This window comes from Pholis gunnellus (assembly GCF_910591455.1).
Source record: "Pholis gunnellus genome assembly, chromosome: 6".
Classification (NCBI taxonomy): domain Eukaryota; kingdom Metazoa; phylum Chordata; class Actinopteri; order Perciformes; family Pholidae; genus Pholis; species Pholis gunnellus.
Genome location: NC_136532.1, coordinates 15,636,477 through 15,656,322, shown reverse-complemented (window position 1 = coordinate 15,656,322; position 19,846 = coordinate 15,636,477). Strand labels below are relative to the sequence as shown.

At 43.0% G+C, this 19,846-nt stretch overlaps 2 protein-coding genes across 4 annotated transcripts in view; both read left to right on the top strand.

The window, feature by feature from the left end:
- Positions 1–379: 379 nt before the first annotated feature.
- Positions 380–9,358, top strand: kansl3 (KAT8 regulatory NSL complex subunit 3). Of its 3 annotated transcripts, XM_079161943.1 has the most exons (20): positions 380–531; positions 1,209–1,483; positions 1,598–1,768; positions 1,867–1,957; positions 2,691–2,876; positions 3,092–3,220; positions 3,340–3,456; positions 3,549–3,647; positions 3,925–3,996; positions 4,102–4,176; positions 4,295–4,452; positions 4,562–4,625; positions 4,763–4,951; positions 5,198–5,354; positions 5,629–5,706; positions 5,978–6,157; positions 6,572–6,659; positions 6,889–7,016; positions 7,443–7,549; positions 8,479–9,358. In XM_079161943.1, exons 2-20 carry the CDS (start codon positions 1,272–1,274, stop codon positions 8,713–8,715), a joined length of 2,538 nt encoding a protein of 845 aa, XP_079018069.1. In that variant the 5' UTR covers positions 380–531; positions 1,209–1,271; the 3' UTR covers positions 8,716–9,358. The 3 variants fall into 3 exon arrangements, with proteins under 3 accessions (XP_079018069.1, XP_079018070.1, XP_079018071.1); XM_079161944.1 differs by lacking the exon at positions 5,629–5,706; XM_079161945.1 differs by lacking the exon at positions 6,889–7,016 and having other exon boundaries at positions 8,479–8,615.
- A 4,193-nt stretch (positions 9,359–13,551) lies between these two features.
- bmp1a (bone morphogenetic protein 1a) overlaps positions 13,552–19,846 on the top strand; it is a 29,810-nt gene continuing 23,515 nt past the window's right edge. The window contains exon 1 of the mRNA XM_079162122.1: positions 13,552–13,729. Coding sequence (XP_079018248.1) covers positions 13,585–13,729 — 145 coding nt within the window. The 5' untranslated portion in view covers positions 13,552–13,584. The remainder of the gene's footprint in view (positions 13,730–19,846) is intronic.

The window sequence follows — 19,846 nt, the reverse complement described above, 5'->3', positions numbered from 1 at the left end:
CTGAGATTTTGTGCTATACAAATTAAATTTAACAGACTTTTTGGAGTGAAAATGTATTTTTTTCATTCTCAAAATAATAACTGGGGCTCGATTTTAAGTAACTACCTCAATTATTACTAACTACTGAAGTAGAACAGTGCATTTAAATCATGTATTAAAACAGCAACGCGATCATTCACAGGCATTATTTTCATAGTGTTAAGGTAATTAACATCGAGTAAATGATCCAGACTCTAACAATCCTGTCCATGTTTTGCGTCACTCACTGACGCGCCACAAACGGGGTTGCCAGTTTTCTTGAAATGTGGCCCTGACCGTCCTTCGTCTTTTGTTGCCGTGAAAAGGAGGGTCGTGGTGCCTAACATGGCAACAAATCGCACAACAGATGGAAGTAAGGCTTTTGCGCACTGGGTATTTGGGGTTCATAATAACCTCTGGAATAAGCAAATAAATACGTATTTCTTTGGTCTTGTTTGGCTCAAAAGAAGAATTTAAAACGTCTTGACAAACATGGAATAATAGAGGGAAGAGGTGAGCAGCTCAACGCAGCGATAAGCGCCATTTGGGTAGCTTTTAGCTTGCTATGCTAACGTTAGCACGCCAGGCCAGCCCATAGTCGTCAGTCCCTTTACACCGAGTTCAAGATAAATATTGAATACCGATCAACAGCCACGAAAAGGTGCACATGAACAAGACACGTGAAGGGTTTATACGTTATATCCAACCCTAAACAGGTCATATATAACATAATTATTGTTATTATTATTGTAGTGAGGGGTGGTGCTCACCGTGGACAAAGCGGAAGCATGTTTGAACGTCACAACATGCTATCAGGGTTTAAGTGAGTTAATCTCACGGTTGTTTCCTCGAGTAGTCGATTATTCTATAGCGTTCAATGATCAATGGAAACATCATCAATTGTCTTGTTTCATGTCAAAGCCTAAATATAAGCAGGATACAACAGTAGTAACGTAGGAATCCCGCATTTACTCGCATTTAAGATACTTGAACAGAGTTTTTTTGTGATGTAAACAACCAATCAATTATAAATTGCTGCCCCATAACCCTTCAGCACTAGATTAAGTTCAGTATCACTATTGCTGCTTTGTAGAACCGCCCCTTCATGTTGTTTAGTCTTGGAAAAGGCAGTAAAAGGAATAGTTTTCTCAGCCTATTTCAAATTATACTCTTTGGCTCCTCTTTTGCAGTTTAGTCTGAATCCACGCAGGTTGTTGAGCTCTTCCCGGGGCCCTCCGGGGCCCAGGAAGACGATGCATCGTGGTGGGGATAAGGACTTCCAGATATCGGCACGGAAGATGGGCACATCTTTGCTTTTCCAGCTGTCGGCTCATGAGAGAGAGTTGGATTTGGTGTTTTTGGACCACAGCTATGCCAAACCATGGAATGCCCACCCAGATGCCAGCAGTGCCCGGCCCACAAGGACGCTGTTTGTTACCCCTCGTCGGCAGCCTGAAGCCTCGTCGTAAGTTAAAAAGCTCCTATTCATAATCTCTATCTGAAATGAAGTGATCAGTTTGATCACTTAGCTATTTTCTGCGTTGCAGTAACGTGATATTCTCTTTTCTTTTGTCTGCAGAGACTCTGAATCCCTGTTAGACGTGGAGACCGCCACACCGACACCGGTTCCTCTGTATGATAATCAGAAAGCTCTCAGTGTGATGAGGGAGTGTGAGCGCCACGTTCTGTTTGCTCGCACGGTTGCTGAGAGCCCTCCACCCCCCGACGACTGGGAGGAACATGTAAACAAGTAATCAAACATCTGGAGCCACTAGTGTTCATCGAGACGATGTTGAAAGTATTTAAGTTAAAGTGCTTATTTTTGACTTCATCATTGTTTGGTTTCAGGACTGGATGGTCTGTGGCCCAGAACAAACTGTTCAATAAAGTCCTTAAAGCGCTACAAGCTGAAAGACTCGCCCGCCTGGCCAATGAAAATGTAAGTTAAATTAACGACATTGTATAAGTTCTTCAGCAACATTTGTGAGTTATTGTGCAGCGTACATGCAATGCTTGATATGCAACAGTGTGTTTGCTTTCCCACTTGTTTTGTTTGATCAAAATATACTGTATGTCAATGACTGTTCGGACTCTATAGAGTTTATATAGCTTGTTCACTAGCAAGGGCCACACCATCAAATGAATGCGAGGCTTGAGCTTCGTGTAGCTCGTCCGGTTAGCCGAATGAGTTGTGGGGAACGTCGATAGGGAATCTGCTGTAGCACCCGGGCACGGTGAACCTCCTCAGGACCGTACATAGAGGAGAGGAAGAGAGAGAGAAGGAGGAGGAGGGATGGAGGGATACCGAATACGAGAGCGGAGCAGAAGAAGCGGGTTAGGCGGGTATTCGTGGATATGCAGGAAGTGGTAGGATTGAGGAGTGGTCCTGCTCCCGAAATTACGACAAGTATCTTCAATAGTCGCTGCTTTATTGGATCATCGTTATACACTCGGATGATTTTCTTCCATCATACACTCCACAAATCAATGCGGCTGTATCTCAAAGGCTGTTGCAAAACACAATGTACCAAACCAGTGCAATATGTTTTGGACACTAAAAGCCCCGGGTTTTTGTGTCCATTCCTAAAGTCGTGCGTGCGCGCGTGTGTGAGTGACTAAAGCCATTTGTAAATTGCCTTTGTCTGTCTCTTGTGTGATCGTGTTTCTCTCAGGCTTCCAATGAGCCAATCTTGCGGAGAATAGCTGTGGACAAGTGTGCCAGGAAGGTGCGGCATGCATTGGCCAGTGTGAACTGGGACACCAAGCTGACGCAGTGGTTACACACGACCATGATTGAATCCTTGAGCCTCGCTATGCTCGCTGCTTACCTGGATGTGCTGCAGACTCTCAAAAGCAAGGTGTGTGTGTGTGTGTGTGTGTGTGTGTGTGTGTGTGTGTGTGTGTGTGTGTGTGTGTGTGTGTGTGTGTGTGTGTGTGTGTGTGTGTGTGTGTGTGTGTGTGTGTGTGTGTGTGTGTGTGTGTAACTTAATGAAGAATAAGAACTGGTCTGCACCACTATTTGCAACATCTGGGATTCTTGATTCATTACTATCTCTCTTTGTTGTCTTGGAAGTTGCCGTTGCTGATTGACAGAATGTTGCTGACAACAGCAAAGACTGGCACTCCCAGCGCAGAGGCCCTGTCACTGCTACTGAAACGGCCCTGGGACCCAGCTGTTGGAGTCCTGTCTCAAAACAAACCGGTAACACTTAAACCATTGTAATAGAAAGCATTGTTACACAATTTAGTTTTTTACTTTGCTCTTCGTGATCTGTAACAGTTAAAGACCAGACCCCTGTTCTGTTCTCTTGTATGTTTCAGAGCAAGCTTCCTGGATCGCCACTCATCCTAATTGCACCATCAAGCCCGACCAATCCCGCCCTCTCTACTTCACGGCGAATGAGATTCTGGCAGTCGCAACTCTCTTGTTTGGGAAAGGTCTTAAATCTCATTTAGTTAAATTTATATATTATTAGTAATTTGAGTTAATAGTCTCAGAAAAGTGCCTATAATAGCTGTTTCAATGTCAGGTCATTCCGGTGCACAGTCACGTGAACAGCGGAGCCAACATTGGCATCACGCAGTGCTTGGAGCACATGTTGGGCACGGTCAGAGCTAAGGTCTTGGAGGTAGGATGTTCTGTTTTTATTTTCTCCTTGTGTGACTGTATTTGCAGTGTGATGGTGGTGATGTTTGTGTACTTGATTTGTTTTTAATGTGCATAGTCACTGTGGCATTCATTGCATGAAAGACAGCACAATCAGCAAAACATACTCAGTCTTTTTTAAGTTTCTTCAACTTACTTCTTAAAAGTAGGTTTTTTTATTTTCTGTGCATTATTTACAGACAATCCTCAGCATGTGCACATTAAACAAAAACTGACCTATTCATACATTTAACCACCAGGTTCACAGTCACTTCCCCCACAAACCCATAATCCTGGTTGGCTGGAACGCTGGTGCTCTCATCGCCTGTCACGTAAGACTTCTTATAATGTATCATTGTTATCTAATGTGAGGCGAAGTGATTTTAACCCATTAAAAAAAAAGCTTCTTCAGCTAATTAAACCCTGATTCATTACAGGTGTCTCTTATGGAGTATCTGACCGCTGTAGTGTGTCTCGGCTTCCCGCTGCTAACAGTCAACGGGCCAAGAGGGGTAAGACCGTAGGCCGTATCTTCCATTCATTTTCATTCATCAGTTTCTACGAAGAACAACTGACCTTTAGCTTGAAGTCAGTAGTTGTAATGAATGTTAATGTGCTACTGGTTTGCAGGATGTGGATGACCCGCTGCTGGACATGAAGACCCCCGTGTTGTTTGTGGTCGGCCAGAATGCTCTGCAGTGTAGCATCGAGGGCATGGAGGAGTTCAGAGAGAAGCTGAGGGCCGACAACAGCATGGTGGTGGTGGGAGGGTCAGACGACAACCTCAGGTCAGTCACAACCTGGCGGTTTAACGAGGAGGAAATAAGAGGATATTATATTCTTTCTAGCGGTGGATTTTTAGTATCGGTAGAATCACAAAATGTTCTTCCTCCACAGAATCAATTCGACAAAGATGAAGTCAGAGGGACTAACGCAGACCATGGTGGACCGCTGCGTTCAGGTCGGTCCTTGCAACTTTAATAAATGTTCAAATTTTACCGTTAGTCTGGAGAGGTTCTCAATCCTCTGCAAAGAAAAAAACCCGCCTATGATGTTGATAAGAAAAGCTTTTTTTCTTCTTTCATGACTGATCTGCAGGATGAGATAGCTGACTTCTTGTCGGGCGTCCTCGCGCGGGCGGAGGGCCACGGGCACGGCTCCGGGGAGATGAGGGACCTGGACACAGAGAAGAAGAAAAGGCCTCGGCGGGAGCTTCCCTTTGACATGGAGAGAGGACGACCGTCCTCCCCTGCACTCAGACTTCCCATCTCACCTTCAGGTTCAGAGGTCAGTTAACATGTGCCGCAATTACCAACTTTTTTTAAATTGAAGCAATATGTACTATATTCTTTATTTTTCCTTTAAAATGATATATGTAACATCTTGTAGACTGCATTTGGGAGGAACTCTAATATACGTACAATGTTTGAGCTGGCTGCATTTTCAATTAAAGTTAAGCAATAGGTTTACATGTTCAATGCCTGACACTAATCATGACTCATCGGGTGTCCCTCCTCTTCACTGTGTCCTCAGGATCTGTCTAGCGTCTGTAGCAGTCCCACTTCAAGTCCCAAACCTAAGACGTCCGGTCTCTCTCCAGCACAGAAGTCCAGTCTGATCACAGCCACGCAGCTCCTCAAGACACACATGCAACGCTCTGGCACAGTACTCACTCCTAAGCAGGCTCAAGGTTGGTTCCCCACCACGCTCAATTTTGGATGCATTGAAAACACAAAGTACACAGTCATGTTCACGTACACATGCGCGGCAATCCTTTGCCCCCGTCTGTACACAGCTCTCAATCTTGCGCCATTTGTTTATGTGAACTTGTTGCGATAAGCCATTTACCTCGACTTTGACTGCGAGCAGATAGAAAGTGACTGAAATACTCTCCTCTCTCTTCTCGTCTCTTCTCTTCCTACAACTTTCTTTTCCGACTTTTTTTTCTCCTTCCTTCATTTCAGCTCAGTTTGCTGCTTTTATGAAACAAAACATGCTTGTGAGGAAAAATCTTCCTCCTGGCACCCCTCCTTGTATATTCGGTAAGTGTCTATCCCTTTTCCTCTCTCTTTTCACTCCTTTCCTGGTTTCCATTGCCCCAATTCTATATGAATGTCACACTGAAATACTGCACTGGCTCCTCACTTAACACCCAATGTCATGCTTTGAATTCTTACATTTCTTAAACTCACAATAGTAAAGCAGGTTTATATTACAGACATGCTAATGGTGGGGTTAACGAAGGATAGAACAGCCCAGGTTGAAGTCCTCTCAGCAGTCTGGCCAAAATCTGTGTTTGTTTGTGTGGTGCAGTGCCAGTGACCAGTGATCAGATGGACGGGCTGGACAGAGATGAACTGAGGTCCCATGGCAGGAGGAGGCAGGCGCCTAGTCCCACACCAAGCAAAGCCGCCAAGAGAGCCAAGATCAAGGTCACCATTGTGTCCCAAAGCGAGTCAGCAGGGGGCACCATGAGCCCTGCTGCACAGGAAGGTACAAAACCTGGTGTTCTTATCACATATAGGACTCTATGAGCATTCGTTTGATATAAACGCTCCATGAGTTATTCTGTTTTCTGTAAACATTGATAAAAACCTTTGTTGGTATGATCAGAGTGAACAGACTCTGTTTGTTTTGTGGATTGATAACATCAGTAGTAGACCGTTTTTAGCAGCTCACCTTCATACAGAGTGCTACATTGAGTGAGGAACATGTCTTTGTTTGGTGAAAAGTATTGCTTAAGAAGTAAAAGTAGGAATTTTGAAATCCATTTATTCCTGGAAAAAGTATGGTGCCTGTAATGCGTGACTAGCCAGATGTGCTTGGTAATTGTTCCAGCCTTTTCCTAAAGTGGCCCTCTGAAGTATCTCTAACGGACCATCATGATGTGATCCCTTTTCCATGCAGTGAGTGTCTCTGGGAAGCCCTTGAGAGTGACCGTGGGACAGACTGTGGCTGGAGCCAAGGAGCTCTCTGGACTTCTCACAGGCCAGCGGTAAGCTCGCCTGCCCTGGTACACACGGGCACATTCAGTATAGAGGGCTTAAAACCGTTATCATGCCTACACCCACGACCCACACCTACACCCACACCCCCCTTTTGGACAAAAGTTCGTCTGGTGCAGAGGGATTGATGAGGGGTGTTAGCTCGGAGCTGAGCGATGGCCAATCATCACTTGCTGGGGTAGCTCCTGAGTAGATTGGTGGTTATGTGTGTCACTGCAGGTCTGGTAGTCTCTCAGAGGTATCTGGTGCCCTGTCCCCAGGCTCAAGCTCATTCAACAGCGTGCAGGCTTGCATGGTGTCAGGGTCCTCCACACCAGTCCAGGCGCAAGCTCCGGCTACTGCCCAAGGTATCTCTGTCCTGTCCTGCCCTGCACGCCTGTTTGCACTCTCAGCTGTGCAGCTAATCTCAGCACAGTAACCTTAACACACAGGGCAGTTCTAACCACTTTGTAGAGTGACGGTTCTGGACACTGGATGAGATCAGTGTGCGAGGACAACATATTTAGGCAAACATCATCATTGATTACCTCTTGCGCCATCGCTGTCTGTCGCTGTCTCGAACCTTACCCTTCGGACATGGCTTTCATCTGGCCTGTTTGTGTCTGTCTGTGTGTGTGTGTGTGTGTGTGTGTGTGTGTGTGTGTGTGTGTGTGGGTGTCCGTCCATCTAGTTTAGGTCGGTGGGGGTGATTGGGTGGGAGCAGTTTGTACAAGGAGTTATTCATATTTCATATTTCAGCTCCCTTGATTCATTGTCTTTCTTTTTGTGTGTAGCGCCTTCCGCCAGCAGTCTACTACAAGGCCTAAGTTTCAGTCTTCAGGAGATTATCACCAAAGCTCCTAGCTTGCCCGCCTCAGCAGCCAATACAGGCAGCACCCAGGTACCTCTTGGTTACATTGTTACACTGCACACACGTTTGAATGACCACAATGGAAGATTTGCTTGTTTTAAGTCCAGTTGCAAGGAATTATGTAAACTGTACTGACAACCAAACCATAAGTTGCATAACTTTGTTTAATTCAAGGCACGCAAAAAGAGAATAGTTGTCTTTCTTCTTTTCACTCAATTAAATAGATAATAATTTAGCCGAGCCAGACGAGGCATTGGGCTAGAATGATTGTTCCTTCTCCTGCCAATAAGCTCTGCCAATAACAACTGACCAATTATGGGTTTACCTCGTACAAGAGCTGTGAAAGTCCCAGTGAAACGGAAGTTAGAGCATCTTTAGCTTCTGTACTGTGAGTATTTCACAGTGAAACGGTATATTTGAATCGTGTCCAGTCACAGGACGGTTTTAAATCTAATGAGAGTGTAGTGTGATACGGAGGACTGTGGCTCCACACACACCTCCATGCTGCTTAAAGTTGCAGATTGATTGATAAACAGATACCTTGATATTATTGTTGGTAGTAGCTTACGTAAGCACACTTTCTATATTCTGTTTTCCTTTTAGAAAAGATGATTGGGTCTTGAAATAACTACGCAGAAATTGTTATATTCAGTTAAAGAGGTGTTGATTCCACTTTATTTTCATTTTTGAGATTTTTAGTTTAGGGTTTTGTTGAATTGTGTTATACTGAGAGTGGTTTAAAATATTTTGTCCTCTATTTATATCAATATTGGGTTACTAAATAGAAGAAACACAACTCAGGTGTATCTTAGTGTACCTAATAAAATGGCAACAGGAAGAGACTCTTACAAGAGTTTACTAATGGGAGTAAAAAACGGAGTTCATCTAAAGTCTGTTGTTATTGTACAAGACGAGACCTTAAACTATTTGTTTGTCTTCTTCTCCTCCTCCACCTTCAGGCGGTCTGTGGCAAGCCCCAGGGTCAGGTCCTGAGCGCCGTCTGTACCAGCAGCAGCACTCTGCTCCGGGCGTTGCCTGTGGTCACCACAGGAGGAGTGGCTAAAACCACCGCCATCCACCAGCTGCTCACTAATGGCGGGCTGGCCAAGCTTGCCAGCAGCCTGCCCGGCTTGGGGCACATCACCAATCAGACCGCCGGTATGTCTCGAACTGCCAAAACACGACGGCCACGTTGAATGCTCAGAGTTCATTCATCCTTTTGTTTTAGAAACACTAGTTCAGGACGTCGGTAGGCCAGGGAGGATTGCTGCAGTAGACGACCGTAGAGGACAGCTCTGTCGACGCGTGTGTGTGTGTGTGTAGATGGTTTGCCTGGAAGAACCTGACTGTTATCAGGTGTGCAGAGTCAGGTGGACAGATGTACAGCATCGCAGGGCAGATCAGTGCCGTACGACACGTTTTGTTTTCATGTTCAGAAAGAGCCATATGGGAAATGTAGGGTCTAAAGTTTGAGTTCCCAGCTTATGTTTGACACATAATGTTTAAGTAGAAGTGGATGCAAATGTAAAATAAATATAAATGTATGAAACCATTTGATACAGAAGAATTGTGAATTAAGTTAAAACCAGTATGAGTATGGTTGACCAACTTTAATATGCCTAAAGGTTTGATCCAGACTGCTTTGTATGTCAGATTTTGTCTCTCACTTCATGTTTGTGTTTGCCTCATGTAGGGACATTTTGTAAACCCTTCCATCAAATCACCTGCTTATAATATCCATATGTTTGAATGCTAACCTCTTGCAGACATGTGTTGGGAAGCAATAACATTAGCACATGGCGTTAGCCGAGCTTTTTCCTGTTGATACAATAAAGACTGGAATCAAATCATGTTTTCATTGCTCCTGTTTGTTGTCTTTTTCTTTTAGTGTGAATCAGTTATACTCCACTATACTGCACCCCTCCCGCCTAACTAAATCTCCAAAATTATTTTTACCTTTTTTACCTCTCATTGTGTTCATCAACAACCTGCTATTGTTTTAATTTGCTGACCTCAAAGCAAAAAAGGTGCTTCTGATGACTTCCATCAAAACATGTTTGACAAATTTTGGTGGCAAAGTCAAAGGTCCATTTTCACGCATAGTGCATTTCGGGGGTCAGCTTGTTTAGCTGTTAGTGCTGAGCAGTTGTGTTTGTGTGTCAGTAGGGCAGAAAGCCCCCACTTCGATAACGGTGACCCTGCGAGGAGCCCAGTCGAGTAGAGTGGGATCTCTCAGCCAAGCTGGTGAGGTTGTGACGACGACTCACAACCTTGAGCCCAAGGTGCGTCTCATTTGAGCATCTAATGGCCCCGATACAGCCTTGTGTTACTTGAAGCTCTTTATTTGATTACTAGTTATTTCTATTGTGATGGCACGTGTTAATTCATGCAATATCTGCCTTTTTGTTTTGCTTTCACACTGCCCACGTTGTTATCGATACAACCCACAGCAATTCATCTTATGAATAACTTATGAATATCTTCACTTCCATGGCAACCACAATGCTATGAAATAATATTGCAAGACTAATTTTTTTTGTGTGGAGATATAGTAAGTAATGAAAAATTAATGACCTGCCCTAAATAGTAATCCTTTACCCAACTTATTGTGGTATTTTGTAGCTTAATGTTCATTTTAAGTTACACACATGCATGTTTTTACTTTAGGCACACTGATGTGGTTCCTTATTGTTTGAAAAGACGCTACCTAGAAGGGTCGAGTACGGCTTTTACTTCATTCAATGACCTAGTTTTTTTAATTTATTTTTAAATTTAGACTTTTTTCCATGTTTGGTGTACAATCGTAATAGGAAGTTACATAAAAACTCTGCAATGACAGCAGAGTGAAAATGACTTCCTCCGCTAAGTATTGTCTTAATCCGTCTAAATATGAGGCAGTGTATGAAAGTGTGCTGCATTCTCATCATTACTGAAGATACTGTGTGCACACTCAAGTTATCAAAGATGTCTTTGTCCTTAAGATTTTAATTCCAGCAGGCTTATTTTTACATTATTGGAGTGTGAGTTTATGAATTCCACTTTGCCCTTTTACAGCAGTGAAAGGTGCCCATGACGATACACCTGATGTAAGCTGATGCTGTGTGCCAGAGGCATTTGGGAGCCGCAGCCTGCTGCTGAGACTGCCCCCGCCCTGCAATGATATACACACCACCCAACAACATGCAGAACACCTGCTTCACATCCTCCAGAGAGCTCCCCAGTGGAGATGGATGGAAAAGGCCAGGCAGTCACTGTCGGCTGTGGCTGAGCCGCTGCGTTGCTTAACCGCTGCGCACAGACGGGTAACGCTTTACTAACAGTGCAATGGTGGTCTTCATGCTACGGTCTGTGCTCTCTTCTTACACCTTTAACATCCTGACGGCCAGTGAAAAAAGACATGATCACATGTTATCCTCAAGGAGGAAATTATTTGTATCACGTGAGGATAAACTGCAACCTACCGGGACTGCGATAATATTGCTGTACGGCCAGGATGTTAATTATATAACAACTAAAAGTAACCATTTCTTAGGTTATATTAAGTCTAAGCACTTTTGTCATAAATTGATTTGCATCTTATTTATCATCGGTCAAGAGAAGTGAGTTGTGTGCGTGTAGCATTTTGATGTCACAACTTGATAATTATGAATATCTCCATATTTGTAAGCTAATTTCAATGATAGCTGTGGCTTCCATATTATATATCACAGTAATTATTTTCACACCATTACAGCGTTTCATCATAATATTAACTTTTTGTGTAGCGGTTTTCTTTCACCGTGACAAAGAACTTCACCATATGGTAGGCCTGAAATAAGTTAGAGTGAGAACTAAGCTTCAAGGCTAATTAAATGTCAGTGCTGGTCCTGATTACGTGATTGCAGAAGCTATGTCAAAGATGCCTGGAGTTGACTGAGCATCTGTGCAATGCTCACTTTGAATAATATGCACGCAAAAAGCTGCATTACATGGAAGGTCATGTCTGTCGGTATTTACGATAAACTGTATGTGTTACATTTGTTTCCACTAAACTCTTGTATAAGGCAATATTTCCCGTCTGCAGTGTATATGGACTTTTTGTTTAAAACAGACACACAGTAAAAAAAATTTAAAAAAAAAGATTTCCCTGAAGAGACTCAGCTGTGTTCCCTGTTTGCAAATCTAAATATTTGGTTCTGTGTGTTCAACACTTGTATTGAGCAAGCTAAGAAACTCCTCTTATTCAAAATATAATGAAGAGCGCTTGCTCTCATGCATGATAGTTATACTGCCGTGTTTACAGCAACAGCATAAATACAGCCCACTCATCTCAGCTGACATCCTGTCTTAAATTCCACACATAGGCAGCAGTCAGATAAGATAAGGAGAAGAGTGTGTCTCCTCCCTCTTACATAAGCCAGGCTTTGTGTGTAATAGGCAGGGACAGGATAACTAATGCCAGTCAGACAGAGATCAACAGAGCTGCTGGCATACAGCCTCCCATCAGCAGCAGCAGCAGTTGATATTCAAGCAATTCATCTGAGGTCTCTACATCCAGGCTTCACCACAGTTCTGTTATTTTCTACATGAATGAGTCTGATGTGTGTGAAATCCAGTGAGACTGGAAAATGTACAGCTTAGTGAAGCAATCTTCACTAATTAATGGCAAGAAATTGGCCATAGTGTGATAAATTAAGAAGAAGCAGAGGGAAATTCCTTAATTTCTCTTCTTTCTGAATACATTTTGTTTGATATATAGTTCAGCTAAAATTAGATGGATTAAACATTCAACTTACACGGTTCAATGCCAGTAATATGATGTTGCAAGTCGGAAGAGAATGTTACACGCAGTGCGTTCAACGAGAACTGTGCATATTTAGCCAGGTACAAAAAGTACAATAGTAGTATATAATTCATGTACTTTACACTGTGCATGTGTTTACACACAGATGTTTATATGGAGGGTCTAGAAAGTGCAAAAGAAAAGGAGACAATATTAGAAAGATGAAAAACAATAGAAAATAATTCTGATTTATTAAAAGTTATGCATATGGATTTAAGTCTTTTAAGTTCCGATTAATATATTAACAAAACTGCCAAATTGCCAAACTCAGACAATCATGATGGCATGCACACGTGCCTATACTTTGATTTGCATTTGATTTACAATCTCTTCGTGTAATGTACCATCAATCGCCAGCAGGTGGTGCTCTAAGCACTTTAAATTTTTTTGGGGATGCTTATATCTATATGCGAGTAAAGCCTATTCTGGAAAGGTCAAGCTCAGTCGGTTTTTATGTTTGTGTGCGCGTGTGTGTGCGCGTGCGATAGCACGAGCAGGCGGCTGAAGTCGAGTGCGCGTCTGTGCGTAATACTGTTAAAGGAAAAAACGAAAATGAAGGAGGGAGTTTGGGTGTATACAACTTTGATGAAACTGTAAAATAAAAAAAACGGTATAAATAAACCTCAAATTTGCCAGGTAAGTGGGGTTTCATTTGAACTTTTATAGACAATATGAGATTCAAAATTGAATGCAATTTGTCATCAAGCTCTTGTTCCAGGGAGTGAAATATGATGGTAGCTTTACTTTGGTCAATTCAATATTGAATTACGGTTCGTATAAACAAGACTGTGGAGGCAGCGGATGGGAAACTATCACCATGAATCCTTCTTCACAAAGACATAATAGTGAGACAAATTATAGTCCCACGTATGCTCTTCAGGGACCCTTGATGGATCGACTAGGGAGCAATAAAAACGCGCAAGGGCATCACAGCGTAATAGGGCATTTTCACCGCCCCTGTGGAGCTGCCAGATCATCAAAGTTCCTCAGGCAGTCCTCTGCACTCGTCCGAAGCTCTGGCTGGAGAAGAGGAATCACTGCCCCCAGAGCCAAGAACACACCGGAGAGAGGCTGGATTTAAAACCCGCCCTCCAGAGGGATCTAATTTCCCCCCCAAAAACCTCCCATTTTCTCTCTCTCTCTTTCTCTCACTCATTCTTCTGTCTCTCTCTCTCTTTCCCTCTGTCCCCCTCTCTGCCTTCACCTTTATCCCTCGCCTTTCGCCGTCTCCCCCACCACAATAATGGATCTCACGGCGAGATGTTTGTGTCTTCTATCCTGTCTCGGCGTGGTACTGGCGATCGGTTTGGAGGCGATTGACCCAGGCTACTATGTGGAGTCCGGTGCCACATCAGAGACGATCGACTACAAGGATCCCTGTAAAGCTGGTGAGATTTTCCCCCTTCTTTTTTTTTGTAGAAGCTACGCTGTGATTCACCTTTGATGTGGAAGTAGAAACATGCCACGAATCTGTTTTGCGGAGCTTCTACAGATCGGCTAGAAAAACGCGTTTGGAGAGATGACAGTAGTGGATGTAGTTTTTAAAAGGCTTGAGAGAACATTATGTGCATTTGTTTTGTACTGAGTGACATAGTTTCTGCAGTTTGAAACATTTGAAGCACACACTGCTGAGTCGCCTTGGATAACCCAGCTCGGAGAGCGGCTGCAAAGGGTTGACGAATGAAAATAAAAATGATGAGTGTCAGAATACATTTCTCGAGACTTGAAAAGTTTTGGTTTACTTGCTTGTTGAAAAGTTACAGTCTGCTGTTTGCGGCAAAATAAAATTTTAAAAAAAGTGATTATGCTCTCTCCTGCAGGCGGTGTGCTGTTATATTGTTGGGTAAACGAAGGATTTCTCCACTTTGATTTTTAGACTTTCTCTGCTCCCTTTCTGTTAGGTTTCCATCACTGCACAGTTTGGTTTTTGTCACTGCACAAATAGTGCTTTTTTCCCCCACCGGCTGTTCACAGGGCCACTAAAACAAAGTGGAGGAGGGGAGAGAGGAAAGTATAGTGGAGCTTAGACATCATGCACACATAATTATGTTGTCTTATGGCTCATCGTATAAATATGTCTGCATCTTTTGTGCTGCGGTGAGACCTGCATTTTTTTTTTTTTTTTATATATATACAATTCTCTGGCAAAAGCATATCTGACTTATCATTGTAACCTTTTGTGTGTGTGTGCATATGTGTGTCTGTATGCGTGTGTGTACTGTGAACTCACTGTCTTGCCAAATCCCTTTGGGGGAGTTTGAACAGATTGTGTTTTCCATCTGGTGAAAGTATTCAGGTTACAGATACAGAGAGTTGGCTTCACTCAAAATGACCTCTAAAGTCCGGGAAGTGCTTACCGGTTTGACAATTTCTGATGTGGCTGTCAGTTGTGAAAAACACAATGCGATCTCCCAACTCTCAGCTACCTACCCATCTGTTTTCTTCATCTTTCCCCTGAGAACAAGAAGAGTAAGTGGCGAGGGAGACTGTGCTTCAGGAGTGATGTGGCTTTACATAAAAATGACAAAGGTCAGGCTGCAGATGAACCATGTCCCGTGTTCACGTCAGTGAAGATGTTGCTTCCTTTTGCGTCACTGTTTTGAGTCATTCAAGTGGTCGTACCAGATTGTTTTGCATCACTAGCATGGATAAATGGACATGGTGTTCAGATGACTCCTTTTAGACTGAAGGGTAAACTAACCAAGGGTCAATGATGTTTGTATTTATGCCTCATCGGGGACATTCCCACTTCAGGATTAACGTTTGTCTTGTTTATGAGGATGTTATCATTATTAGTAATCCAGTTTTAAGAGTCATTTGGATTGATTTTTTTTTTATGGTTTCCTCTGGGCACATCTGCGGACAGGTGGTTTGGAGACGTTCTCGAGTCCAAACTCCCACTCTCTACCCTCGCAGTCTCTTCAAACACCTACCTGCTTTTCTCCTTCCTACAAAGCAGCAACACGTCCAACATCTCAGCTCTCTCTTTTACTCCTCACTCAGTTGATACCAGAGACAACATTTTTCACCATAGTCAACTCAATACTAGCAGATCATTATTCTTGGATTATTGATTTACTCTCTTTTTTTTTTTTCTCCCCCCTGATTTTTAAAGCACATCACTGCAGTCAATTTGATCGCTCTCTGTGGCCTCAGGGTCAGCATTTTTATGTCATGTTGCTGCTTCCGCCCAGGAAAAAGCTTACAGCGTCTAATAATGTTCTGTGAGGAGTGCATTTCTTTCTTGTCCTCTGTCTGGCTGTCCTTGGTCAACACTCTTCTTCGATGTCAGGATTTGTTCCAAATTGTTGTCCTGTTGTCCCCTTGAAAGTGAATGCCGTCAGGACGTGTAAGACGACACATTGTTGTGACACTCGGTTAATTTGTGACGGCTGTTCAGTTGGCTAATTGACCAAGTGGAGACCATGTCATTCAATTTAATTACTTATTCATATTATTTAAAATGCATTGATTAAGTTCTTCATTTCTTGTCACAATGCGTGTGTTCCGTCCTCCTCAGCTACGCCAGCAGAATCGCTCAAAAACTGAATAACTCATCACTTTACCAGACATAATAGAAATGTGCAATAACACTGAAGTAATACCGTCTATTTAGGAAGTTAACCAATGGAAAATTCCTTAGTTTGCAGAACTCCAAACTTGGCAGCATCCCAGGAAGTAATTTAAGACTCTAACAAGCCGCTGAGATTAGAGCCACTCATTTTCAAAATGAAAAATGGATGAGAAGCACTCATGAAAACAGTGACTGGTTTGACGTGTACTTATGCATTCAATTATGAAGCAAACATCCTAATCTACTAAAGACTCCTGTGATTGCGTGGCGTGTCTGTCCCGTCCTGTTGTTTTAAGCTTTGAAGACCTGCTTTTGAGCTCCTGTGCTGCTGCATCCTTAGCTGCAGACCCACTGACCGCCCCCCGTCTTCTCTTGTCCTCGCTTATCCGGCGGTTTTCTGGTCTATCTGGGCACCAGCGCTCTCCTGTGACTGGCTCAAACACTTAACACAGACTGTAGGTCATTCACCTCGTGCCAAAGGGAAAGCACGGCTGGAGAGCAGGACAGCCGCATGCTGCCGCACCAGCTCAGGTGAGGTGAGTGCAGGCCATTCACAAGCTTCGGGGGCTTTCTGCCTCTGAATATTTTGTTTCGGTCAACGGCGACCTGTGTTTTTCCTCTCGCCACTTGATTTGGCCGTTTAAAATAAATTACATTGACAACAATGTTTTAGAGCTTTTACCTATAAGTCTGTGTATTATTCACTGACGTGTCACTCAGTTTAAAGCCTCTGTGATCACATGACTACTCTTGTGTTGCATGATGTGTTTATGATATGATGTTAAGATGTAAATCAAATTTCTGCTAAAAAAAAAAAAAAAAACAGCAACATGACCCAGACCAGTAGGTTTTTTTTTTGTGAATTCCCTCCTTTCACAAAATTGTAAAGTTTAGTTTTATTTGTTTCTTTGGGTTTTGTTCATGTGAGTGAAAATGGCGTCCGCTCAAAACAGATGACCCTTGTTACACAGCTCGGTCCCTTAAACCTGCTCTGGCAATGAGTTTGTGCTGTCTGTTCATGATTGGGCCTTTAAGCAACACTTAAGCAGATGCTTTTCTTTTATCATGGAATGCAGGCTGCATAGCGGAGCTCACGCTGGGTGGTTTTTTTTACATTACAGGACCCCGGCCACTTCTCTCTCTGCAGGGTTCAGGTGATTAGGGAGCCGATCTATTGGCACGATCTCGGTGCATTAGTTGGAACAATATGTTTGTCGTCAGAGCTAAGTAATAACTAATCTTGCATTACATTAATACCAAGTTTGGGGTCCGGAGCCTAAGTAACAACAAATGCTTGGGAGAGCTCATTTAAATGGCTCGAATGATGCCCAATTAGCCTACTATAATGAGCAGCTTAACAGTCACTTCTTCATTGTTCACAGTTTGTTTTTTTTCTAAATAATTCCGCCTCGCTACGTTGCTGTTCTTCTGGAAGATTTGTTTCTCTGTTCCCTCGACCTGTGGTCAATATAGATAGCTAATATTTATGGGAAGTGTTGAATCTTCCAGATTTAGTTAATCCACAGACCCGTTTTAAACGTTGCTTTGGACATCTGTTCTGAGAAAACCTGCTCTTTCCTCACACCAGACTGCCTGAGTATGTGTTAGAAATATGAAGTATATGGATGGTCAAAATAAGGTGGGTTTTTTTTGTCAAAGGTGAAAATCCCTGCAGTGTGGCGATGAATTATTCATCAGCGGTTAAATGCTGTGTATCGTTGACATTGAGTCATTAGAGGGGGTTCGACTGACAGTGGGGTATATCAGTAATCACTGGCAGGGTTGAGCTGGGGAATCCAATCTGCTAATGGGCTTGATGGAGTGTGAAATTTAAAGGGGAGTTAGTATCTTGCTGTGTGCCCTTTGCAGCTCATTTTGCCAATAAGATTGAAGCTGCAGTGTGGGGACAGTAACTCGGTCTTGATCTCAGCTGTGGCTTTGATGAGACTTCACCCTTTTTGAAGGAAAATAATTACTCTCAGGCTGTAGCTCGAGACATTTGCCTCAATCTCTCCTCTAAACCGAATGAAACCTGAAAAGTGATACTCACTGTCATCAGATGGTTATCACCTTAATGCAATACACTATTGGCCTCTATTTGAATTCAAATGCGGCGTTTGTTACCAAGCACAGGCTGTGAAAGGCGGTGCCAGGGTATTGTGATGCATTCCAGGCTTACATATTGGCCGGGCTTTCTCATCCCTCATCAGTAGGTCTTGTATTGGGGAAGACTGTCTAAACATCTCTATAAACACAGCGAGGAGTAAAACGTGGCCTCTCGGTGGAGTCGGCCTTCTAAATATAGGCTGGTGTTAGTGTCTGTATGGGCTTAGTATTGATGTTTGTGCAGTTTTCAGTGGCAGATGTCGTGGTCTGGTGTTCACGGAAGGAGATTTATGGGAATAGTCCTGGAGTATTTGACGCCGCAGAAATCGAGGGGAGGGCATTACAGGAATCAATGGGATTAATTTGATTAAGATCTCGTGTATAATCTGACTGGATGCGCTGATTGTAGGGGGGCAGTCTGAGATGAGAAGGATTTTGAAGGTTTAGATTAACTAAAAAAATGCAATGGCTTTATCGCATATCAAATATGTTCAATTAACATTTCATCAAAGGTCTCTGTCATATATTTAGTGTCATTAGTTTGAGAAATGTATACGATATTTGCATTTAAACTTAAATGCCTACTTCTCTGACTATAAAAGGGACATCTAATCTAAAACATCAGCTAAAAAACCCTACTGCTATTACCCAACTATTCTGCATAGATATTAGTATTACAGCTGCAGCTGTTGTGATTTAGGTAATGGATAATGTTTGGAAACAGATGCATCACTGTACTGTACGGTGATCCATTGCCATCTGCCACATGCTGTGGGTTTTAATCTACAGTACAACACACAACACTTTATGTCTTTGTACCTCATACCGTTACTGCGCTCTGTATCTGGATGAGTTTATCACCTTTCTCCATAGCCTGTCCTCAATCCCAGCCTAGAGTTGTGTACAATAGATTCCCTAAAACCGTGCCTCTGTGGATAATTAAAGCCAGGAGACAAGGGGATTAATTCACAATCCCTGAGAGTCTTTCCATAAACCTGAAACAGCGTCTCCAGGACGACTGCTGTGCCCGGGGGAAATGAGTCCTAATGCCGCCGGGCCGTGCATTTGCTCACTTCAATCTCCACTGTTGTCTGAGAACAATGACACTGCGGATTAACCGGCCTGTCTCCGGCACGGAGGTGGATGATTTGGCAGAGAGCGCAGCCCTCTGTGAACCTCATGGGGGTGGGAGAAAGCCTGCTCCTCGTTATTTGGTCACAGCCTGCACATAACACTGCTAATATGACGCCAGTCGACACTGTATGTGAAAAGAAGCGTCCTCCGATTGTTTAATTTTCCTCACTCAAACCAGAGTGAAAGAGAGTTTCATAGAATTGTTTTGGATACTTGTCCTCAGTGCTTAAGGCCTTATATGGCAGCAACCTGGAATTAAGTACTCTCTGTTCTTTTCAGCGCTCAGTCAGTTCCGGGAATCGAATAAAAATGTGAAGTTAAAAGAGAAAAATGTCCCTCTGTACTCAGCCTATCCATCCTATACTGCGCGACATCTAACATTCTTGTCTTAACTTACTCTTTATTTGTTGGTTTGTTTGTCATATTTTATATTTTTGAATGATGTCTTTTAATGTTTATTGTTACGCACCAATCACCACATTCCTTGTATATGTAATGTGCTGGGCAATGAGCTGTTTCTGATTCAGATTCTCATTAGGCAGCGTCTTCCTATCGGCGGTGTTTTTTGTTATGGCTGTCAGTATGAGTGCTGATTGTGAGTAGTGTTTATGTCTCAGGGATTTGGTTGGAGTGAATTAGTGTTCTTTGTGAGCACAAATTAGAGGATACCTTTGACCTGTGGAATTTAAAC

What these genes read in the sequence shown, in the direction of transcription:
- kansl3 (XM_079161943.1), top strand. Translation starts at nt 1,272, where the DNA reads ATGCATCGTGGTGGGGATAAGGACTTCCAGATATCGGCACGGAAGATG. An exon ending in CGGCAGCCTGAAGCCTCGTC is followed by an intron (nt 1,484 to 1,597) that starts GTAAGTTAAAAA and finishes TTTTGTCTGCAG; the next exon opens with AGACTCTGAATCCCTGTTAG. An exon ending in GAGCCCTGCTGCACAGGAAG is followed by an intron (nt 6,158 to 6,571) that starts GTACAAAACCTG and finishes TTTTCCATGCAG; the next exon opens with TGAGTGTCTCTGGGAAGCCC.